At 44.3% G+C, this 19997-nt stretch overlaps 2 protein-coding genes across 4 annotated transcripts in view; one reads left to right on the top strand and one right to left on the bottom strand.

Moving 5' to 3' along the window:
• The window catches only part of LOC148049494 (membrane-spanning 4-domains subfamily A member 15-like), a 30194-nt gene extending 26367 nt beyond the window's left edge, over positions 1–3827 (bottom strand). The window contains exon 1 of the mRNA XM_087714755.1: positions 3807–3827. The gene's annotated coding sequence lies outside the window, so the exon portion shown is untranslated. The remainder of the gene's footprint in view (positions 1–3806) is intronic.
• Positions 3828–9376: 5549 nt separating this feature from the next.
• On the top strand, positions 9377–17254 carry LOC106546210 (membrane-spanning 4-domains subfamily A member 8). Of its 3 annotated transcripts, none has more exons than XM_087714712.1 (7): positions 9377–9501; positions 10834–11081; positions 11808–11930; positions 12094–12150; positions 13337–13471; positions 15651–15773; positions 16723–17254. In XM_087714712.1, the coding sequence occupies exons 2-7, from the start codon at positions 10866–10868 to the stop codon at positions 16831–16833; spliced, it is 765 nt and encodes a 254-aa protein (XP_087570838.1). In that variant the 5' UTR covers positions 9377–9501; positions 10834–10865; the 3' UTR covers positions 16834–17254. The 3 variants fall into 3 exon arrangements, with proteins under 3 accessions (XP_087570838.1, XP_087570830.1, XP_087570823.1); XM_087714704.1 differs by lacking the exon at positions 9377–9501 and adding an exon at positions 9539–9615; XM_087714697.1 differs by lacking the exon at positions 9377–9501 and adding an exon at positions 9740–9874.
• Positions 17255–19997: the final 2743 nt, after the last annotated feature.

Genomic DNA, 19997 nt, shown 5'->3' with positions numbered 1-19997 from the left:
TAACATAACAAAATGTCATCCAAAAAGCAAAACAAGAATGTTTTTTCTGGGCCAACTCAGAAATCTCAGACTGCCCAAGGAGCTGCTGATACAGTTCTACAAATGAAGCAGAGTTGGTCATTTGCACCTCAATAACTGCGGGATTGGCACTGCAATCAAACAAGATAAACACAGATTTCTATGGATAATTAGAACTGCAGAAAAAACAATTGCTGCAAGCCTGCCTTCCATTAAAGACCTGTACACTGCATGGACTAGAAAGAGGACTGTGAAAATATCTACAGACTTCTCATATGCTGAACATAAACACTCTCAACTTCCTCCCTCAAGATGACACTATAGGGCATTGCACGCCAAAACAACTAGACACAAGGATTTCCCCCCATGCCATCACTCTGCTAAACAACTAATTCCCACAACTCTGTCAAAGTACTTAATAGGGCTGTATTACTATTATCCTGCTCATCTTTCCTATTACCTACTGTGTTTCCCCCACAATAAGACCTGATTGTATATTTTGGGGGCTCCAAAATAAGCATTAGGGCTTATTTTCCGGAAAACATGATTTCAGGGTGATTAGCCTGGTTAGGCATCCCACCCTCAATGTGCGCACAAGAGGCAGCAGGTGTGCAGGGAACGATGTATCCGGCAGCAGCTGCAGCCCACTGGTCCCTTAACACACTTTGGGGTGGCAGACAGGCAGAGGTGCAGGGGGTGGGGAGAAGGCAGGTGATCCAGATGCGCAGCTGAGGCTGTGAGAAAGCCGAGAGTCTGGCAAGAGTGGGCAGGCGGCCATGGGAGGCTCATCTTTGCACAGCGTCACCGGCAGCAGGAGAAGTGTGGGGTGAAAGACAGGGGATCCTGATGCGCCATGTGGGCCCCAGGCAAGCCCAGTGATGCAAAGATGAGCCTCCCACAACCACCCACTGATCTGGCCCACTGACTCTTTCTTGTGAACTGTGGCACATCCAGACCGCAGGCCTCCTCCTGCCTCTGCCTCCACCTGCTGTTTGGACAAATAATCAACTCACCTGCTGTGTGCGCCATTGTCTGCAACTGGATAGCGTCAGTCCGCACATACTCGCTGAACAGATTATTCTATTCTATTCTTTATCCAACTGGAGTCCTGCCCCTTTTCTTTGGACTAATCAATCCTTAGAGCCAGACTTATTATTTTCTTCCAGCTCAGCTTTCCCAGATTTAAATCAAGAAAGGCAGATAGATTCAAGACCTCCTCTGGGGCATGTATGTTGTCTAAAAGATCCTCTGTAGAGGATCTCTGTGGATGACAATTTCCGAGAGGATGATCTATGTGGATTCCTCAATGTGCTTGAATAGGGATAGAGGTAATAACCTATACCTTAACCAGTGCTACCCCCACCCCATAGTATAATAAAGCAGATGGAAGAAAATAGGGGACTGGAAGAAGACAAAAACTGATACTTGAGGTTTACAGTAAGATTTTCTAAAGCTTTTGTTCTATGATATGAGGCTTGTATCATCGATAAATCTTGGTGCCAAAATATTTGGATAGTCTGTCCCTCCATAGTATAATGGTGCAGGGTTAATCTTCTGAGTAAGAGAGAAGTTTGCCAAATATAAAGTTCAAATATCTTGCTTGATGAGTTTAACTCTGTAGACTCCATAGAGAGCAACATAAAACACACCTACTAAAACTATATTTATTGAGATAGGCTCAGAGGCTTAATAGCAACGTAGTTATACTGAGAGTTGTTGCTAGATCATCATGTGACTGGGTGGGTGTGGCTAGATGGTCATGTGAGAATTTTGGGTTCCTGCTAGGCGGCTAGTTTAGCAATCCATTTTGCCAATTTAGCAGTCCATTAAACAATAGGCATAAATTAAACTTTCATTTGTTTTGCTCCTGGGGTGTTTTATTTGCTTTTGTTTGCATGTTTTCTCTTTTGGTTGACTTTACTTTTTAGTAGATCATTTTTAAGTTGTTTATGAATCTAGTGGTACACTTCAGGAAACTCAGTTTTGCAGCAATTTTTCTCAGCCCCAAGGAGCTTACAATCAACACCCCCTCCCTCTCTCTCTCTCCCTCCCTTCCTCCCTCCCTCCCACCTCTCTCTCTTTCCCTCCCTCTAGCTTTCTCTCTCTCTCTTTCTCCTCCCCCTCCTTTCTACTATTTGAGCCTCTCTGGAGAAATTAAGATTTTAAGTACAAGTTTAGCTCTCAAGTATGTTCAAAGACTTTTACCTTTGTCAAAGGAAAGTGTGCTAGAAGAACAAATGGGGTGGGGAAAAGAAACCAGAACATGGAATGCTTGATGGGTACAGAGAGGAGACTGGCTCCTGGGGCATCTTCTGCAGGATTCCCCTTCAACTCTGGCAGTGCCCTGGGATACCTTGCTGAATTAACAAGAGGAGAGCAGAGAAATACGTACATTTATCTGAAATTTCCATCAGGGAGAATGCACACCTCTGTTATGACCTATCATCACTTAGTTTCAATGTGAGGAATTTCAATCACTATTTCACAACTTGACTTCTCCCTGATAGCACTGGATTTTTTTTAACAGCACAAGTAATAGTCAGGAATGATGGGAGTGTAGTGCAGTAGCCTCTGGAGGGCCATCACATCCTTATTACTGAACTACAGTTTTTACCACAACCCCTGAGTTTTCCTCCCTTCCTTCCTCCCTCCATCCCTCCCTCCCTCCCTCCCTATCTCCCTCCCTTCCTCTATCTCAAGGAAGGAAGTGGTGCTGGGTGGTGGGAATCTGACATCCGGAGGCTGCCGAGCTGCCTGCTGAAGACTAGCTGGCCAGTGGGGGGAAGGGCAATCCTGCGGTCTCCCCACAAGTAACACATCTCTTGTCACTTAAACCTGAAGACTCAAGGCAGCCCTCGCCTCCTGCCACTTCAGGCTCAGAGCTGTAAGCCGCATCCAGAAAGCACTGCAGTGGAGAGAATTGGTTGGAGTCAATCCTAGCTTTGCTGTCCATTGCAACTAGGAGTCTCAAATACGGCAGAGAATGAACATTTGTGTTGTAGCTGCTGGAGCTACTAAACAGACAGCCAAGCTAAGTGTCAGGGTTCCAAGTAACATCCCTGACAGAATCAAAACTCCGAGGCAGGTATATTTCTCAAAGTACAGATTTATTAGGCATGTTATATTGGCACATCTGGGGAAACCCGACTCTAAAGCTCCTCGGGTTTCCTCCTAGTTAAAAATGCATTTTTTTTTCTCCTCCTGCTCATCCAGACCATCACATGGCCCAATCAGGTCACAACCCAAAGTTCATCCAGACTCATGTCCTGCCTCCTTACACCTGGTGAGAACATCCTTTGGTTCTCAAAGGAAAGAATTTCATTTTGGTTACAAACTCTTTGCTAACTCTACCCCTCCTCCTGTTCCTACAACTCACTCAGCCTTCGCTGTGGCAGCCCTGAAGATACCAAGAAAAATGGCTCCAGGGCTGACAGCCTCCCCCCCCCACACTCAGCTGAAGAGGGCATCCTATAACAAGAGAATTGAAGGGGGTTAGTAACTCAACCACCTCCCTCTCCCCTCCCCCCCGAGGTCCCTTTGGCTTGGGTAAGTCCTCGACTTGCGACCGGTCCTAAAGTCCTTGACTTACAACTGGCCACAAGTCCTCGACTTACGATTGACAACAGCGGCTGATTGGCTAACGCGCGGCTGGCTGAGCGTGGGCTGCCTGAAGCATTCCTATAAGTCGCCCTGCTTGACAGTTCTTGTACAAATAGCTGTGAAGCAGGGCGAGGTGCTGAATATAGTTATTTGTTGCTGTTCTTGCTAATAAATCGCTGTTCACTTACCTCAGCTGCCTCACGCCTCATCTGTTCCTTCGAACTTAACACTGGCAAAGAGGATGGAATGCTGACGGTTCCTGCCTGAACAGCTACTGAAGAAAGGAAGCTTAATTACTTTCCTTCTTTTCAAGAGGATTTTTTTTTTACCTCAAGCCGCGACAGCCATGACTTCACTCCTGCTGTTCGCACCTTTCGGAACCGCTGGCGAGTCATGGGCTGGCTTTTTGGAACGCTTTGAATGCTTCCTAATAGCAAACAACAATCACAACCTACCCTCGGGCCACAAGTGTAGCTTCTTCCTAAGCTCATGTGGTCCCGAGATGTTTAATACGGCCAGGGCTGTCGCTTCGCCTTTGGCCATTTACTAACTGAGTTGGGACATGCTTATCAACAAGCTTAAGAACCACTACGCCCCTACGTCTTCGAGGATAGCCCGCCGCTATGCTTTTCGGCAATGCGTTCAGAGGGACTGTAAGCCAATTCTTAGCCTCTCCGAACAGCAGCTATCCAATGCGAGTTCGTCAACCTCGATGACTCTCTTGTCGAACAATTCATCTGCGGGGTTCGTGATCTCCGCCTGAAGCGGAGGTTACCTGCTAGGGCAGAGATCACCTTACAACAGGTGGTGGAGGAGGCTAGAGCCGCTGAACTGTCAGAGCAATCCACAGCTGAAATGCACTGCATCCAGCTGCCACCTCCTCTTCCCCAGAGAACCTGCCTCATCGACGAGCTGGTGCCTCTAGACGATCTGGAGGAGGACCAGGCAGACTGCCTAAGAGCTCTGCCCAGACGACTGCTGCCTCAACCGGCAGACTGCTCCGCTGTAGACGCCTGTTTGGGTTGCAGGGGCAACCACGCTCGCTCTGTGTGTCCCTTTAAGGCTGCCATTTGCCGCAGGTGTAACAAGAAAGGCCATCTGGCCCAAGTATGCCGTGCCACATTACCGCCTGCCCCGCAAGTGGAAGCCCGCCCACCACTTTGCAGCCAGTCGGTGCTGCCACGCCTCCAGCAACCCCGCTGCCAGGAGCGGCGGAAGGACAACTGCTTCACTGTCAATAAAAATCCTCTGGAGGTCCCTGCAGTGTCGGTCAGCAAGGCATCAGCTGACTCTAAGAAAATCATCATTTCCCTGCTGCTGGAGGGATCGCTCTTCACCTCGCATCATGGAGGTTGACTCTGGCTCCTCCCGCTCCCTTCTCTCTTGGGCCACCCTCTCCCAATTGTGCCTGACCGTCGCCCACGACCATCTGATGGCACCTGATACTACCCTCAAGGACTACCAGGGGACTCAAATTCCCACCCTGGGTTTTTATTCTGTATGGGTGGATTATGGGGCTTTCCACGGTAAATTCCCCATTCTGGTTGTGGAAAAGCTGTTGCCTGCCCTGTTGGGGCTTGACTGGTTCCCCTCGCTTGGCCTGTCCCTCTTAGGGACATCAAACCGTGGCCACTTTCCCTAGCATTGAAGACATCATTTCAGACTTCGCTGACGTCTTCGACAGTAAGCTGGGGGAATACCAAGGGACTCCTATTTCCCTGAATTTGGACCCCCAGGTTGCCCCTATTAGGCTGAAGGCTCGCAGGGTGCCTTTGCCTTGAGGCCAAAGGAGATTGACAAATTGTTGGCACAGGGAGTCCTGGAGCCTGTCGACCACTCCAAGTTGGAGACCTCATAGTGGTCCCAGTTAAGGCCGACAGGTCTATCAGGATCTATAAGTCGACCATCAATCTCGGCCTCCAGGCAAATCCCTATCCAGTCCCTGTGGTGCAGCACCTGCTCCATTCCTTGGGGCAGGGCTGCATCTTTGCCAAACTGGATATGGCGCAGGCCTACCAGCAGCTCCTGGTGAATGACGAGGCCGCCGCAGCCCAGACCATCGTCACCCACCATGGGGCTTTCTGTTGCCGCTGCCTTCAATTTGGCATTTCTGTTGCCCCGGGGATCTTCCAGAGCCTCATGTAGCGTTTGCTCCATGGGCTCCCAGGCGTACTACTTCGATGACGTCCTGATCGCTGCTCATAGCTGCTCAGGTCTCATCAAAGCCCTAGTAACTCAACCACCTCCCTCTCTTCCCCCCCCCCCCGGAGGTCCCTTTGGCTTGGATACTTCTCGTGTACTGCTAAGTCCTAGACTTGCGACCGGTCCTAAAGTCCTTGACTTACGACCGGCCGCAAGTCCTCGACTTACGATTGACAGCCGGAAACAGCTCAGCCGCGCCTGATTGGCTAATGCCCGAAGCATTCCTATTGGTTGCCCTGCTTGAAGCTCTTGTATAAATAGCTGTCAAGCAGGATGAGGTGCTGAATCGCTGTACATAGTTATTTGTTGCTGTTCTTGCTAATAAATCACTGTTCACTTAACTTAGCCGCGTCACGCCTCATCTGTTCCTTCGAACTTAACACGTACCTCATTTTATTAGTCTGTCAGCTTTTACATTCCAGCTCTTAACCCAGGCAGCCTTGGACAAAAGGTACCCTTTCCAATGGATCAGGTATTGAAACCAGCCATGATGCAACCTGGAGTCGAGTATTTTTTAACCTCATAGTGAGTCTCCCCCTGCACCACAACGGGCTTTGGGGCTGAGCTGGGAACCAACTGCTGGCTTCAACAAGATGCTGTGAAAGACCGGGTGTACTTTCTCTAGCAGGCGTGGGAGTCGAAGTTGAGCCTTTACTTGGTTAATTACTTTCACTATTGGGAATGGCCCTAAGAACTCAGGTCCAAGCTTTTTACACAGCAATCTTAGCTTGAGATACTTTGTTGACAGATATAAGCTGTCTCCAACTCAGAAGGGAGACTGGGGAGAGTGGCGCTTGTCAGCTTGTTTTTTGAATGACTCTGCTGCTTCTACTAGAGCTCACTTCATATTTTCCCATCCCTGTTTTAGCGATTCCATCCATTCGGCCAGGGACATAGACGAGGATGGCTCTCTGGGCAGCTCAGGTATGGGGACAAACTCCATACTGCTGGGGACCTGGAAAGGGGTCAGTCCAGTGCTACTGTGCACCATTTTGTTGTAAGCCACTTCCGTGAAGGGCAGCAAGTCTGACTAACTGGATTGCTGATAATCCACATAGCATCTTAAGTACTGCTCTACCATGGCGTTCGGTCATTCAGCTGCCCCATTTATATGGATGAAAACCCAAGCTAAGCCCCTGGGCAGACCCTATAGACCTCAAGAACTGTCTCCAGAACTTTGTGTAGACCCAAATGCTGGCGACCTTGTATTTGGGCAGCCTATCTCCATCACCGTGACCCGTCAAAAGCGCGTTCCACAAAAGCGCGGTCGACGAAATCGCGTATGTGACATCATCACAACACGACGAAAAAGATCGAAAAATTGAAATAAAAATTAAATTACAGCAAGCCGATTCACATAAAGGTAAGGGTTAGGTTAAGGGTTAGGGTTAGGGTTAGGTTAAGGGTTAGGGTTAGAGCGTTAGCGTTACGTTTAGCGTTAGGTTAAGGGTTAGTGTTAGGTTTTTTGTTACGTTAAGGGTTAGGTTTAGGGTTAGGTTTAGGGTTAGGTTTAGGGTTAGGTTTAGGGTTAGGTTTGGGGGGGTTAGGGGAAGGTTTTAGCTTTATTTTTACATTTTTCGATCTTTTTCGATCTTTTTCGTCGCGCTGTGATGACGTCACATACGCGCTTTCGTCGACCGCGATTTTGTCGTCCGCGGTTTTGTGGTAGAGCCCTCCATCACGTGGTGCTGGTTGGGGAGTAGACAGGCAGGCCATTCAGGAACAAGGAGGGTTCGATGAAAGATCAGATTGACATGCATCAATCCTGGCAAGGTCAGGCGGTAGGCGACCAGGTTGATGACCACTTCAATGGGGAATGGGCCAAGGTACCGGTGGTCTAATTTCTTGACTGGCCGGTCTGATAGAAGGCGCTTCACTTTTCCAATTTTGTGCAAATACAATCCTATCTGCTGTTATAACATCAATAATCAAATACACATTTTCTTTACTATAATTTTCTGGTAAAATCCCCAGCAAAAATATTTCAGGTTTTAAGTCAATATGTTGTTGTATCATTTTTTCCAGCCATGTATGTATTTTAGTCCAATATTTTTTTTTGCTTCTGCGCAGGTCCACCACATGTGATAATACAAGCCCAGTATCTGGTGGCATTTCCAACATTTAGCTGATTTATCTTTAAACATCTTTGCCAGTCTTGCCAGTGGCCAATGCCATCTATAAAACATCATACAAATTTTCTTTATATGCAGTTGACATTGTTAATTTATAATTTCTGTCCCATAGTTGCTTCCATTTAGCTAGTTCTATCATATAACCAAAGTTTTTAGCCCAAGCTATCACTTTTTCTTTCACTTGTTTTTTCTAATTTAATACAGTTTTTCTATCATCCTCTCTTCTATTCTTGTTAATATCTTATCTAATTCTGTCAATTCCGTATAAAAACCATATAATTTGGCATCTTTTTCATACCTAGATTGTATTTGCAATTGTGTACACCAATCCATATTGATCCCTTGTTTTTCTAGATCATATTTAGTTTTAAGCTCCCCTTTTTCAGTCAGTATATCTTTATATCTCACAATGTTTCCCCTATTCATAATATTCGGACGTATTAACGTTCCATCGTTGAAAGCCAGACTGGTATCTTTAAGTAATGTTGTTCTCTAACTTACTCCCAAATAATACATTTCTTGTATAATGTCTTTGAAAGTACCCATGTATCTTATTTGTCCCACACCATAAAAAGGCATGCCAACACAATTGCAAGTCATGTCCCTCCAATGTCAATAATCTTGTATTTCTCAATACAATCCATTCTTTCATCCACATTAACACCACTGCCTGGTAATATAGTTCCCAATTTGGTAGTCCAAAGCCTCCTCTCATTCTTGCGTCCTGTAACAGTTTTAACTTGTATTTTTCATATTATAAGATGTACCTGACTATAAGACACACCTAAATTTAGAAGAGGAAAACAACAACAAAAGGTTTTTGGTCTCTGTGCACCGCATTTGGGGCCTTTTTTCGGCCCTTTCCAAACCTTTTTTCTACCCATTTTGAGGCTTTTTTGAGGGTTTTGGGGCACTCTTGGGGGGGGGGGCTTTTTGGCCCATTTTGAGGGCTTTTTGGCCCATTTTTGAGGCTTTTTTCAATCCATTTGTGAGCCTTTTTCCAGTCTATTTTTGAGGCCTTTTGCAGCCCATTTTTGTGGCCCATTTTTGCAGCTTTTTTAAAGGCTTTTTTGGGCTCATTTTTTCCACGAGCCCCTCTGTCCGAAACGACCATTTCAGGTACACTGTGCAGCCAGAAGACATGTTGGATAAACATGTGGGCGGTGGCGCGAGCCGTCAGTAATGCACGACACGGAATGAAGTGTGCCCTTTTCGTCACCATGTCTATCACCACGAACAGTCATAAATCCAGAAAATCAAGAAAAGGGAACCAATTTCCTGGTGGTCTGCAGGAACTCCAAATTTTATTTCCAAGGGAGAGTTTCGCAAGGAGCGCAATCGGAGGCTGAGATCGAGTCCCTCCAGTCTCCCCTTCACGCCGCTGCCGCTTTCCCTGTTCAAGCGCTAAAAAGAGCAACCACAAAATTACAGAGAGCGCCGGTGGAGGGAAAGGAGGGGGGAATCCTCCGCTGGACGAGGGCTACTTAAAGAGCTGGGTGATGGGGAGGCTGTGATCGCAACGTGCGTCCTCTTGTTTTTATTTCTTAAGGTATAAGTAAATCCCTCCTTTTAGTAGACGGCGGAACTCCGCCCTCCACTTGTTCCGGTTATGTTACTTTCGTTTTTCCTGGTGCTTCTGTATACTTAGTCTTGAGAGGTTGTTGTGAGTAGTTTCTGATTACTTTAAAAAAATAATAGTATGGAATTAATATGTGGACCACCCCATGCCTGCCGGTTCTCCCCCCTCCCCCCTCCGCAGCCATCTTGTAGACGGGAGGATTTCAGGGCGGAATTAGCGGACAGGGAAGAGTTTGCAATCAATCTTGCCGTGATGGAAGTGCGCAATACGCGCAAAGGAGCCGCGTAAACTTACAGACACATTCAATATTTGAAGTTCACCGTTTAAAGAGGAGGGTGGATGGGTCGGTTTTTGCTTAACTTTGACTTCGCTTTCTCCCTTTATCTCTTTCCTCCTTACTATCTTCCCTTGTCGGGATTTGGAGGTTATCTCTTTTGGGGAGGGATATTTGTAAGTATGTGCCAATTTCTATTTAGCCATACACCATGGTATTAATGGCGTACATATAAAAGTCCTGTTTGCATGGGAGTCTTCCTGGCTTCTTATGGGTGCCAGGAATACAGCTCAAGAAAGAAGTAGCTTCTTCTTAAGGTCTGTACAAATCCTAATCCTAACTAGTGGGATTAATTGGGGCCATTGGGCAGTGTTTTAAAAATCCCGAGCGTTATTAGATGTCGATGGCAGTTAGAACTTTACTGTATCACTTCAATCCTTTTTGTGGTTGTCCGGAGTTTTGTTAGAAAACCGAGGCTGGTGGTCAAGTTGTGTTCTGATAAGAAACCACACCACATCAAGGAAGCAAAGGTGGGATGCAGATCATTTCATGAGCTATAAGGCATAATCATCACAATTATGACAAATCATGGCTTGAACTATCTTGCTTTGTATGTAATGAGTCTATCTCATATATTAGTTTCACCTTTTAAGTTGCATTACTGAAATAAATGAACTTTTGCACAATATTCTAATTTTTCGAGTTTCACCTGTATATAGGTCATGGTTGTCCCAAACGTCTTTTTCAAAAGGCAACTACAGGTTTTTTTTTTGGGGGGGGGGGTTCTTGAAAACATTTTACTTCTCAAGCAAGAAGCTTCTTTGGTTCTGGCTGAATGGTGGCAAAAGGAAGGATTTCTATCCTGAGAAAGTTATGTTTTTACTATCCTGCTCCCTGAAGCCTTCTGGAAATCTTCTTCAGTTTTACTGCATGCAAATAGTATTTCATAAAGTGACATTAAGCAGAAGGACCAGAATTTGCCTTCTTGATGTTAAGACATTAACTTTTCCTCACTTGTTTGTTTTCAGGTAACTTAGTGGTGGCAACACTTCCAGCAAGAATGGCCAGTGGAACCATAATTTTCATCCCCTCTAATGGAGCAAACATAATCCAAACAGCTCCTGGATTGCCCAGTGTTGCTCTTCAGGCATCTGGAGCAATACCATATCCCCAGTATGGAGTTCAGCAACTTGGAATTTCCACCAGTGCTCCTCAACAAGTCCCACAAAAAAGTCCTTTGGAGAGATTCCTCAAGGCTGAGCCCAAAGTGCTTGGGGTAGGCATGAATTGCTATGTTCCTGTTTGAATCCATTAAGGTTTTAGAGCTATGTAGAGATCTGAGAGCCCCATGTTGAAGTTGTCTGGTTCTGGAATATACTCCAGAAACCCCTGTTCTTCCTGGTGGTTTCATTCATGTTTCTGCAAAACATTCCGACTCCGATATGAGTTTCTTTTACTTTGCTGTTTAATTGAGAAAGTGGAGCTCAGCCATGGTTTCAGACACATCTCTTTTTCTCCCTTCCCTCTGAGAAGTGCAACTGTTGGGCATTTCTTCAGCAGAAACTGGTCATGGATTGGCTGCAACCCAAGTTGGTTGGAGTCACTTTGGGCTTATGACCTTGATCAACTCCCTCCTGCAGAGGAGTCTGTAGTGAGCGGTGATATTTTTTCTCTCAAAGGCCCATCTTGATAATCATAGAGACCTTCTTCCTGGCAAAAGCAGTCCCACTGAAGTCAAACTAGATCATAATCTGGAGTAAATATCTGGTACATAGTGACAATGGGTCTCAAACTGTCCCTTCTCCCCATTTGGATTTTTCATCATAGGAAACTAGGCCTTGGGTCAACAACTGCACTGGAAGCTTAGAAGCCCCAACACCTTTGAAGGACCTTTCAAAGATGTATATAAAGTGATGCCTTTCCTGGGGTGCTAACAAATGAAAATGTTTTTCTCAGATTCAGTGAACAAAGTTGTCTTACTTTGTGTGTTTTCCTTCCACAGGCTGTCCAAATATTGATAGGACTGATTCACATTGGCTTTGGGGCTGTCTCCCTTTGTCTCTTTCCTCCTTACTATCTTCCCTTGTCTGGATTTGGAGGTTATCCCTTCTGGGGAGGGATATTTGTAAGTATATGCTATTTAGCCTTGCACATTGGTATTGATGATTAAGGCATACATATAAAAGTCCCGTTTGCATGGGAAGCTTCCTGGCTTCCCATGGGTGCCAGATTTTCTTCCATTGATATTTCAAGTGGACTAAAATATTTTTTTGTTTCTTTTTCCATAGTTCATTTCTTCTGGATCACTATGTGTAGCAGCTGCGAACCGTCCAAATCATACTTTGGTGAGAAAGCTGTATAGCATTTGAATTTCTTTTATGCTGTTTCTTCATAATCACTCAGCACTCTATTAAAAATGAGAGAAGCATGGGAGAGTCAATGACTATGATATGGGTGCTTGTTCTACCAAAGCTTCCTTAGTTGCCACTAGTAATGGTGCTCGTTCTGAGCAAAGTGGTGTCTTCTTGAGTTCTCTAGTCTTGAACCAGACCTCCAACAAGCCAACTTCTTCTTCTCCTCCTCTTCCTCCTCCTCCTCCATCTTGACAGAGGTTCCTGTTTTAGAAGTGTTGCTACATGAAAGCCACATTAAGAAGAAGCTCAGCATGTTAGGAGTAAAAGTATGGAACACCTGTGGGAATCTCTGTAGGAATCAAGGAGAGAGCTGATAACAGCCCTCCTACGTTGCATTCTTTTCCTCTGTCTTTGGTTTAAAGTGTATTCATAGGAACATAGAAATGTTTTTGTCTTGTAAAGGAACATTGTGAATTCAAGAGAAGAAAAACATCCATCTTCATTTTTCGGCCTCCGCAGCCTTCAGAGAAGCTCCTGAAGCCTCTGGAGGGCCTCCCGGGGGGGGGGGGGGGCTGTTTTCGCCGTCCCCAGGCTCTTATAAACCCTCTGGAGCCTGGGGAGGGTGAAAAAAGCATGCAAAAATGGGGGGGGGGGTTGCGCCTGTCATGTACACATGCACGCTGGGGGTTGCGCATTGTATTATGGGTGGGCACACCCGCGCACGACCCCCCCCACCTGCGCTCTCCCCGTTTATGACACACGAGCCAAAAAAGGTTCGCCATCGCTGCCCTAGAATAAACTGTGGGGTTTCTTTAACCAAAATGTTAAGGTTGAATAATCTTACCGGTTTTCCTGTCACTGTTACCCACCTGACCTTTGATCCGTGGCTGACATCTTGAAACAAAGAAAGAATTTGATGGAAAAGTCCTCAAATGAATTGTGGCATTTGCCTCTCCACTGTGGAAAACCCTGTTATTGCTGCTGTTTGATTCCTATGATCTTACTGAATATTGTCTGGTTTCACCACTGACTGGTTATGTGTCATTAAGTACCCACATAGAATTTCATTCTTACTGTTTTTACTATAACTGGGGCTAATTGTTTTTATGCTTTGCATAAACCTATGCTATAACACTGTAACTGTATTTTCTCTCTTTTTGGTGTATTGCCATTTCAGGTGAAATCTAGTGCAGGACTGAACATCACAAGTGCTATAATGGCATTAATTGGTGTCATCCTGTACCTATGCGAGCTGAGACTCAGTAATAATTTTTGGAGATATGAGGATGACTATGACACTTACAATTTAATTGTAAGTAAAACATCTTGTCTTAAATTTTTGCTTCTTGTGCAGAATTCTGAAGATTAGATATGCAGGAAGGATATCCCAAACCCTTTGAGTTTTGTTTGAAAATATTTTCTTCATAAGTCTAAGACACAAAAACATGAGTGCTTTTTCATTTGAATGCTTTTTAAAATATATTTGTTAAATAAGGGGAATCAATCTTCTGGTCATTGAGGTGCAAAGTGAGTAGGGGTTTGTAGATTTCTTCTTTCTTCTCCAGTTTGTTTATTTGGTGGAGAGGGGGATAGATTTTTTTAAAAAGTCTAAATGTGTTTTAGATATATTGTTTGACTATGTCTCTGTACAGTGTAAAAAATTGGTTGTTTTACAGTAGGGCTTAGTGAAAAGCCAAAGAATGCTTGAGAATTTCTATATAAAGTAGAATACAGCTGCACATGTTGAAATCATGTACCAGGTTTTCTTGCCACCTTCACATCCTCATCCCTTCTTTGCATTTGCCACCCAGTTTTAGAAAACTGAAATTTAGGTAAGTTCTGAAGTGTGGATAGTTTATAACCACACCAGTTCCTGGGATCAATCGCTTGAATTTTTAGTATTTTGTAAAGTCTTTTGCTTTTTTCTGAGAGTTAAATCATAATAGTATCACATCCAGGGCTTTTCTCCTTTCCAGCATGAGAGATGATTGGAAAGAAGTTGGGTAAAGAAAATAGATCTAGATGCATCCTTATTGAGGAGGGGAAACAATATATCTTAAGACTGGCTGAATCTCAATCACGTTGCTGCCTTAACCATACTCTGTTGATGCCAATTTTCCCATGAGATTAACTTTATCTTATCCCAAACCATGAGTAAGATTTACACCTGATGTAAGTCACCATTAGCTGTGCTGGTCTAAAACTAGTCTTTTCCTCTCCTCTTATTCTAAGCTCATCCAACAACAAGGTATGTAAAATTTATTTCCCTTCACCCATAATCTTGGAGATAACGTTAGGTGATCAAGAGTGGATATCTTAGGACAGTGTGGAGGTGTATTGATTTTCCTCTTTGGATTAGCCAGCCTCTGTCTTAACCTTTTCTCTTTCTCCTTCTCCCATCAGCACTTTGTTTCTTGAGGTTTCATATTCCCCCCATCTCTCCTCCTTCATCCCAAAGGTGCTTTTTCAAGAGGCAACTGGACTTTCTTGTTTTCCTGTGAAGACATTTAACTTCTCATCCAAGAAGCTTCTTCAGCTCTGACTAGATGGTGGCCTCAACAACTCTCTGAAAGGATGGAAATGACCAGCTGTCTGCAAGGAGTATACATCCTTCCATCCCAGGATGGGAGTCAGACCTGAAGAAACGTCTTGGATGAGAATCAAAATGTCTCAAAGGAAGTCCAGTTGTCTCTTGAAAATGCACCGTTGGGACGACCACGACCTGGATGACTGAGAATCTCCCTAGACACTCTCCTCCATTACTTCTCTCCAGTCAGCAGGAAAACAGAGCCTCTGAATTTCCTGTTGGGAAATGGAGGGCAAACAAATTACATGTATTTATTTCAACAGAGAGTGGGGCAGATGCTTCCCTTTAGAATATTGCAAAAGATAGAGATGCTAATGTTCCCTGATGCAGTTTTGTTAGAGTACACAGGCTGTAGAGGTAGTCTTTACAATTACTTTACAATTATTCAATTTACAATGGAAAATTTAGTATCAATGGCACTCAAAAAAAATTATGACCGCTCCTTGCATTTATGACCATTGCAGCCTCCCCACAGTCACCTGATTAAAATTTGGGGGTTTAGCTACTAGCAATTTATTTAGGACAGTTGCAGCATCCCCTTTGCAACCCCAGTCAGCTTCTCATCAGCAAAGACAGTGGGGGTGGGAAAGATTCACTTAACAACCGTATGATTCTCTTAACTGCAGCTATTTGCTTAACAACAGTGGCAGAAAATGTAAAATTATGCACAATTCACTTAACAATCCCTTTGTTTAGCAGTGGAAAGTCTGGCCCCAATTGCGGCTGTTAAGTCGAGGGTTACCTGTGCAATGCAATTTTCCCCCAATGCAATTATTCCTCCCAGTGTTTCCCAAGGGAGCAGCTGGGAGTCCCTTTTAATGGTGCAGCACATTCAATAAAATAAAACACATACCATTACAGTAATTTCTCAGCAGATTAAAACTATCTCTCCACATGTCTACAGAGTCTACAGAGTGTCGGTCATGGCCTCTCCAGTGTGCTGCTCTTGTTCAGTGTGCTGGAATTTTGCATCGCTGTTTCCCTGGCTCACTTCGGGTGCCAGGCAGCTTGCTGTACTGACGACCAGGTAAATATTTGCTGCTTCGATAATAGCTTTAGCAGTTTTCACTATTAAAGAATGTAAAGAAGATTGTCTGTTTTTCTTCTTTATATCTGCACTCTACCTGACCTGACTGTCCTGACCTGGCTCCCAAACATGACAAGCACATTGTGTTTAACTAAATGTTCCCTTTATTTGGAGCACCAGCAGCCCCGGGCAAAGAGTCTTTGTTTCTCTCACAGCAGGCTAACAAAGTCTCAAAGTGCATATGGAAAGCTATGCTTTTCCCCCTAAAATGGTCCCAACACATTGGGAGTCTCTCTCTCTTCCTCCCCCACCCCCAGTCGTAAAGAAAGTCCTACAAAGTTCGCTTGCTCTTTTCCAGCAGCTCACATTCACACACACACGCGCACAGAAGGCGACCCCCCCCCCCCAAAGCACTGCAGATTCCAAAAAGAATTATGATAAGTTCCAGACAGGATTCAGAAGTTCAGATTATCAGTGGCTGGCCGACAGGGAAAACAAATAGCTGTCTGCTGCACCTGTTTGTTTCTGCCCCCTGCCTTTTATCACCAGAGTGAGGGTGGGGCTTAAGACTGAGGACACAGACATGGATTTCCACTGCCCTCCTCTGCCTTCTGCACATCTACGTGTTAGGCATTGGACCCAGCTGTTCTCTTCCTCATCAACTACCTCAAGACCTGAGGGCTATTGACTTCCCTTCTGAGGGCTGATGGATGGCCCAGGCTCCCCCTCTGTCTCTATCTCTGACAACCTAAATGCTCAGACTCTAAACCTTTTGCCTGTTAATTTTTAGTTTTAAATAATTCTAAGCTATCAAGGATTTCAGCCAGTTGCTGAGACTGCCAGCATCACAGTTAAAAACACACAACTGGAGAATCAACTCCTCCTTCCTGGAGTAACAGGTGTGTCCCTGAATATATTTTTTTCTATTGACTATTCTTTTCTCTTACAGCCAACGGTGCTTTTTGTGCCTTACCAAGTCATGGGAGGCGGAGAAGTTGCAAGTGAACCAAATCCTCCACCTCCACCAACTTACGATAACGTGATTACCAAATCTCAGTAAAACAAGAACAACAGGAAGGAAATAGGAGAATGGTTGGCAACAGAAGTTTCAGGAGAAGCAATCACATGATCATGAGGAGGTTGCTACGTGTGAGGACTGGTCATGAGTCACTTTTTTTCAAATTTGTTGTAACTTTGAATGGTTACTAAATAACCAGTTGTAAGTTGAGAGCTACCTGTAATAGTGGTTGCATAATCACTGTGATCCCAAAACAGAAGATGTTTACATATAACCAAAATATTCCATATTATTAGAGTGCTTATGCTGATGAAAAACACAGATTCCAAGCAAATTGCCATTTTTTGTTTTCTATCATCGCATCTCCAACAGGGCAAGCTGGAAACACATTCATTAGCTGTATCCTTGAAGGGTTTACAGTTGTGTAAACATACAATTTCAAAATAAAAGCCATTCATACTTTTATGGAGGGTATATTTGGGGGGTGGGCAACTATGATCCCTTTGCAACCTGTGGACCTCAACTCCTGAGCCTGCAGAGCTGATTCAGATATTCTTGGATTTGAAGTCTACCGTTCTTAAAAGTTCCATAGTTGCCCATTTTTGGTAAATGCCTCAAGAGACTCGATTGAAATGTAGAGATTTGTTGCTTCTTTGTCCATAATTACATTGTAAAAAGTTTGACTCCTGCAATGATTTTACAGATGTACAAAATGTACATTTGCAGAGTTGTTTGAGGTTTAATTTGATAGGAAGTATCCTGAACATAATCTAGCTCAGTTGAAATGATGACACTCTTTGCTTCCTTTCTTTGATGAATCTGCATACAGATGGGAAGTTGAACAACTAGCCTTGTGATGCAGCCGGAACAATCTTAAACCAAATGCATTCAAAATTGTAAAAATGGTAGATTTTAGAAGAAGCCCACCTATTCTACCACCATTTGGTCTGGGAAACTACCTGTAGATTGGCTGAAAAATGTTTATTTCTCAAGTATCCTTCCTTCCCTAGAAGCTGAATTTGGAGGACAGGTTATAGGGAAGGAGGATTAGAAACCATAAGGAAACTTTGATTATCTTCCTGATGCTTCCATGCCACACAAATTCATGATTTTTAAATACTTGAGGTACAATTAAAACCGGAGGCTTTTCTTCAGGATGGGTGACAGACAGTGAGAAAGAAGTCATGGAACTTTGTTTTTATATATGATATATGCAGGAAGATTATAATATGCTCAAAAGTGGGAAGGTTTAAAATAACCAACAATTGAATGGCTGGTGAAAATGATGGAACTTGCTGACAAGGCTAAATTGACTTCCTTGATTAGAGAAAAGACCGGAAAACGTTTCTTAAAAACTTTGCATGAAAAAAAAATAGCATTAGCAACAACATTTAGGCTTATATACAGACCCTTTAGTGCTTTACAGCAGTGGTCCCCAACCTTTTTATCGCCGCGGACCAGTCAGCCTTTGATAATTTTACCGTGGCCCGCTGAGCGCGCGCAGGGGTGGAAGGGCGTTGTTCGCGGTTTCGGTGGAATACGTCGATGACCAGCGCTAGTAGCGTAGCCTTGCGCAGGCGCAGTTCAGTATGGCTAGCGTAGATAGCGTAGCACAAACTGCGCCTACGCAAGGCTACGCTACTAGCGCTGTCTACGCTAGCCCTACGTAGCTGCGCAGGCGCTCGTAGGTTTTTTTCAGGAATCGGCCACCGCTGAAGCGCTGAAAAGGAATGAGAAGGGCGGCGCTGGACACGGGGGCGGTGGGCCGCTGGTGACATCAGAGTGCCACCAGCGGTCCAGTAACACCCCTTGTGCCAGTTAGCCCTAATTTGCATACAGAAAGAAACTATGGCCCCCGGCCGCTGCAGCGATCATGGCCCCCGGCCGCTGCAGCGATCATGGCCCCCGGCCGCTGCAGCGATCATGGCCCCCAGCCGCTGCAGCGATCATGGCCCCCGGCCGCTGCGCGGCCCGGTGCCAGGTACTCCACGGCCCGGCACCGGTCCGCGGACCGGGGGTTGGGGATCACTGCTTTACAGTATTCGTTGGGTGGTTTACATTGAAGCATTTTTTTGCATATTCCCCCCAACAATCTGGGTCCTCATTCTACTGACCCCTGGAAGGCTAAATCAACTTTGAGCCCCACCAAGATCAAACTCTAGACTGGAAAATAGATAGTGGAAAAAGTGACCTTTTTTGTAATCATAAAGTAAGAGATAATTTTGTAATTATGTTTACATTTGCTGCACAGAAAACACTAAGCTTTTGTATTCATTTTTATCTTTTTGTTCTACACTTTTGCCTTTATCTTTCTCTTTGTTTTCTTTACTCTGTATTTCTGGTACTCAGTTGTTTTTTCCAATGGAATAACATATCCTTTACATAAATTAAAAATTGATAATTTTTATTTAGCCACATTATCCATCAATATTATCTCTCACTTGTATTTTTATTTTTTTCCTTTCTCTTTGCAGCTTATAAGATAATCGTTTCCTTGGTTTATTCACAAATTGAAAATGTCTATGTTTTGTATAACTCAATTTAAATTCCAGTTCTCTTATGGTTAACATGGATAACATACTGTAAAATCTTAATTTCTTGACAGATTAATGTTCCCTGGTGAATTATTTAACTCATATTTTTATTTCATCCAAAACATTTTGGGCTTCCTCTTGCCTTTTGTTAAATTCAGATTACTGGACCTGCCACACTCACAGCTGGTTATCATCCCATTGATTGAAACACCTGTCTAATTTCCCCTTGAAATGAATTGCTAAGAATTGAACTAAGAACATGAAAAGCCAATATCATAATATAGGGAAATTATCTTGGCATCTAGAAGAGATCTAGAAGAGATAACAGAAGCTGCTTTCTAAAAATATGAAATCTGGGACTAGCTTAGCTCATCTGGAGGGGGAAGGGGGTAGAAGCCGTCTCCGTTTCTAAAACATTATTATTACAGCATCGAAACTACCACAGCCCCATAGACGTTCGTAGAACAGCCCAATACAAAATAGCAATAGGAGGATCAGGACTCCAGAGGGCGCACTCGCGTAACATACATAATGAAAGAAGCCCCCCCCCCCGCCCTTCCAATAGAGCAGAATTTATGGTAGAGAACAGTCAACCAAAAAGCAAATGTTCAGTTTAAATAAGTACGAAAGGAAACGAGGTTTTCCCATCCTAACTGCCAATACACGGAGAGG

The sequence above is a fragment of the Thamnophis sirtalis genome, unplaced genomic scaffold, assembly GCF_051295495.1.
Source record: "Thamnophis sirtalis isolate CommonGarterSnake01/CBP01778 unplaced genomic scaffold, rThaSir2_p1.2 scaffold_1, whole genome shotgun sequence".
Taxonomy (NCBI): Eukaryota; Metazoa; Chordata; class Lepidosauria; order Squamata; family Natricidae; genus Thamnophis; species Thamnophis sirtalis.
This window is presented reverse-complemented; position numbering and strand designations above follow the sequence as displayed.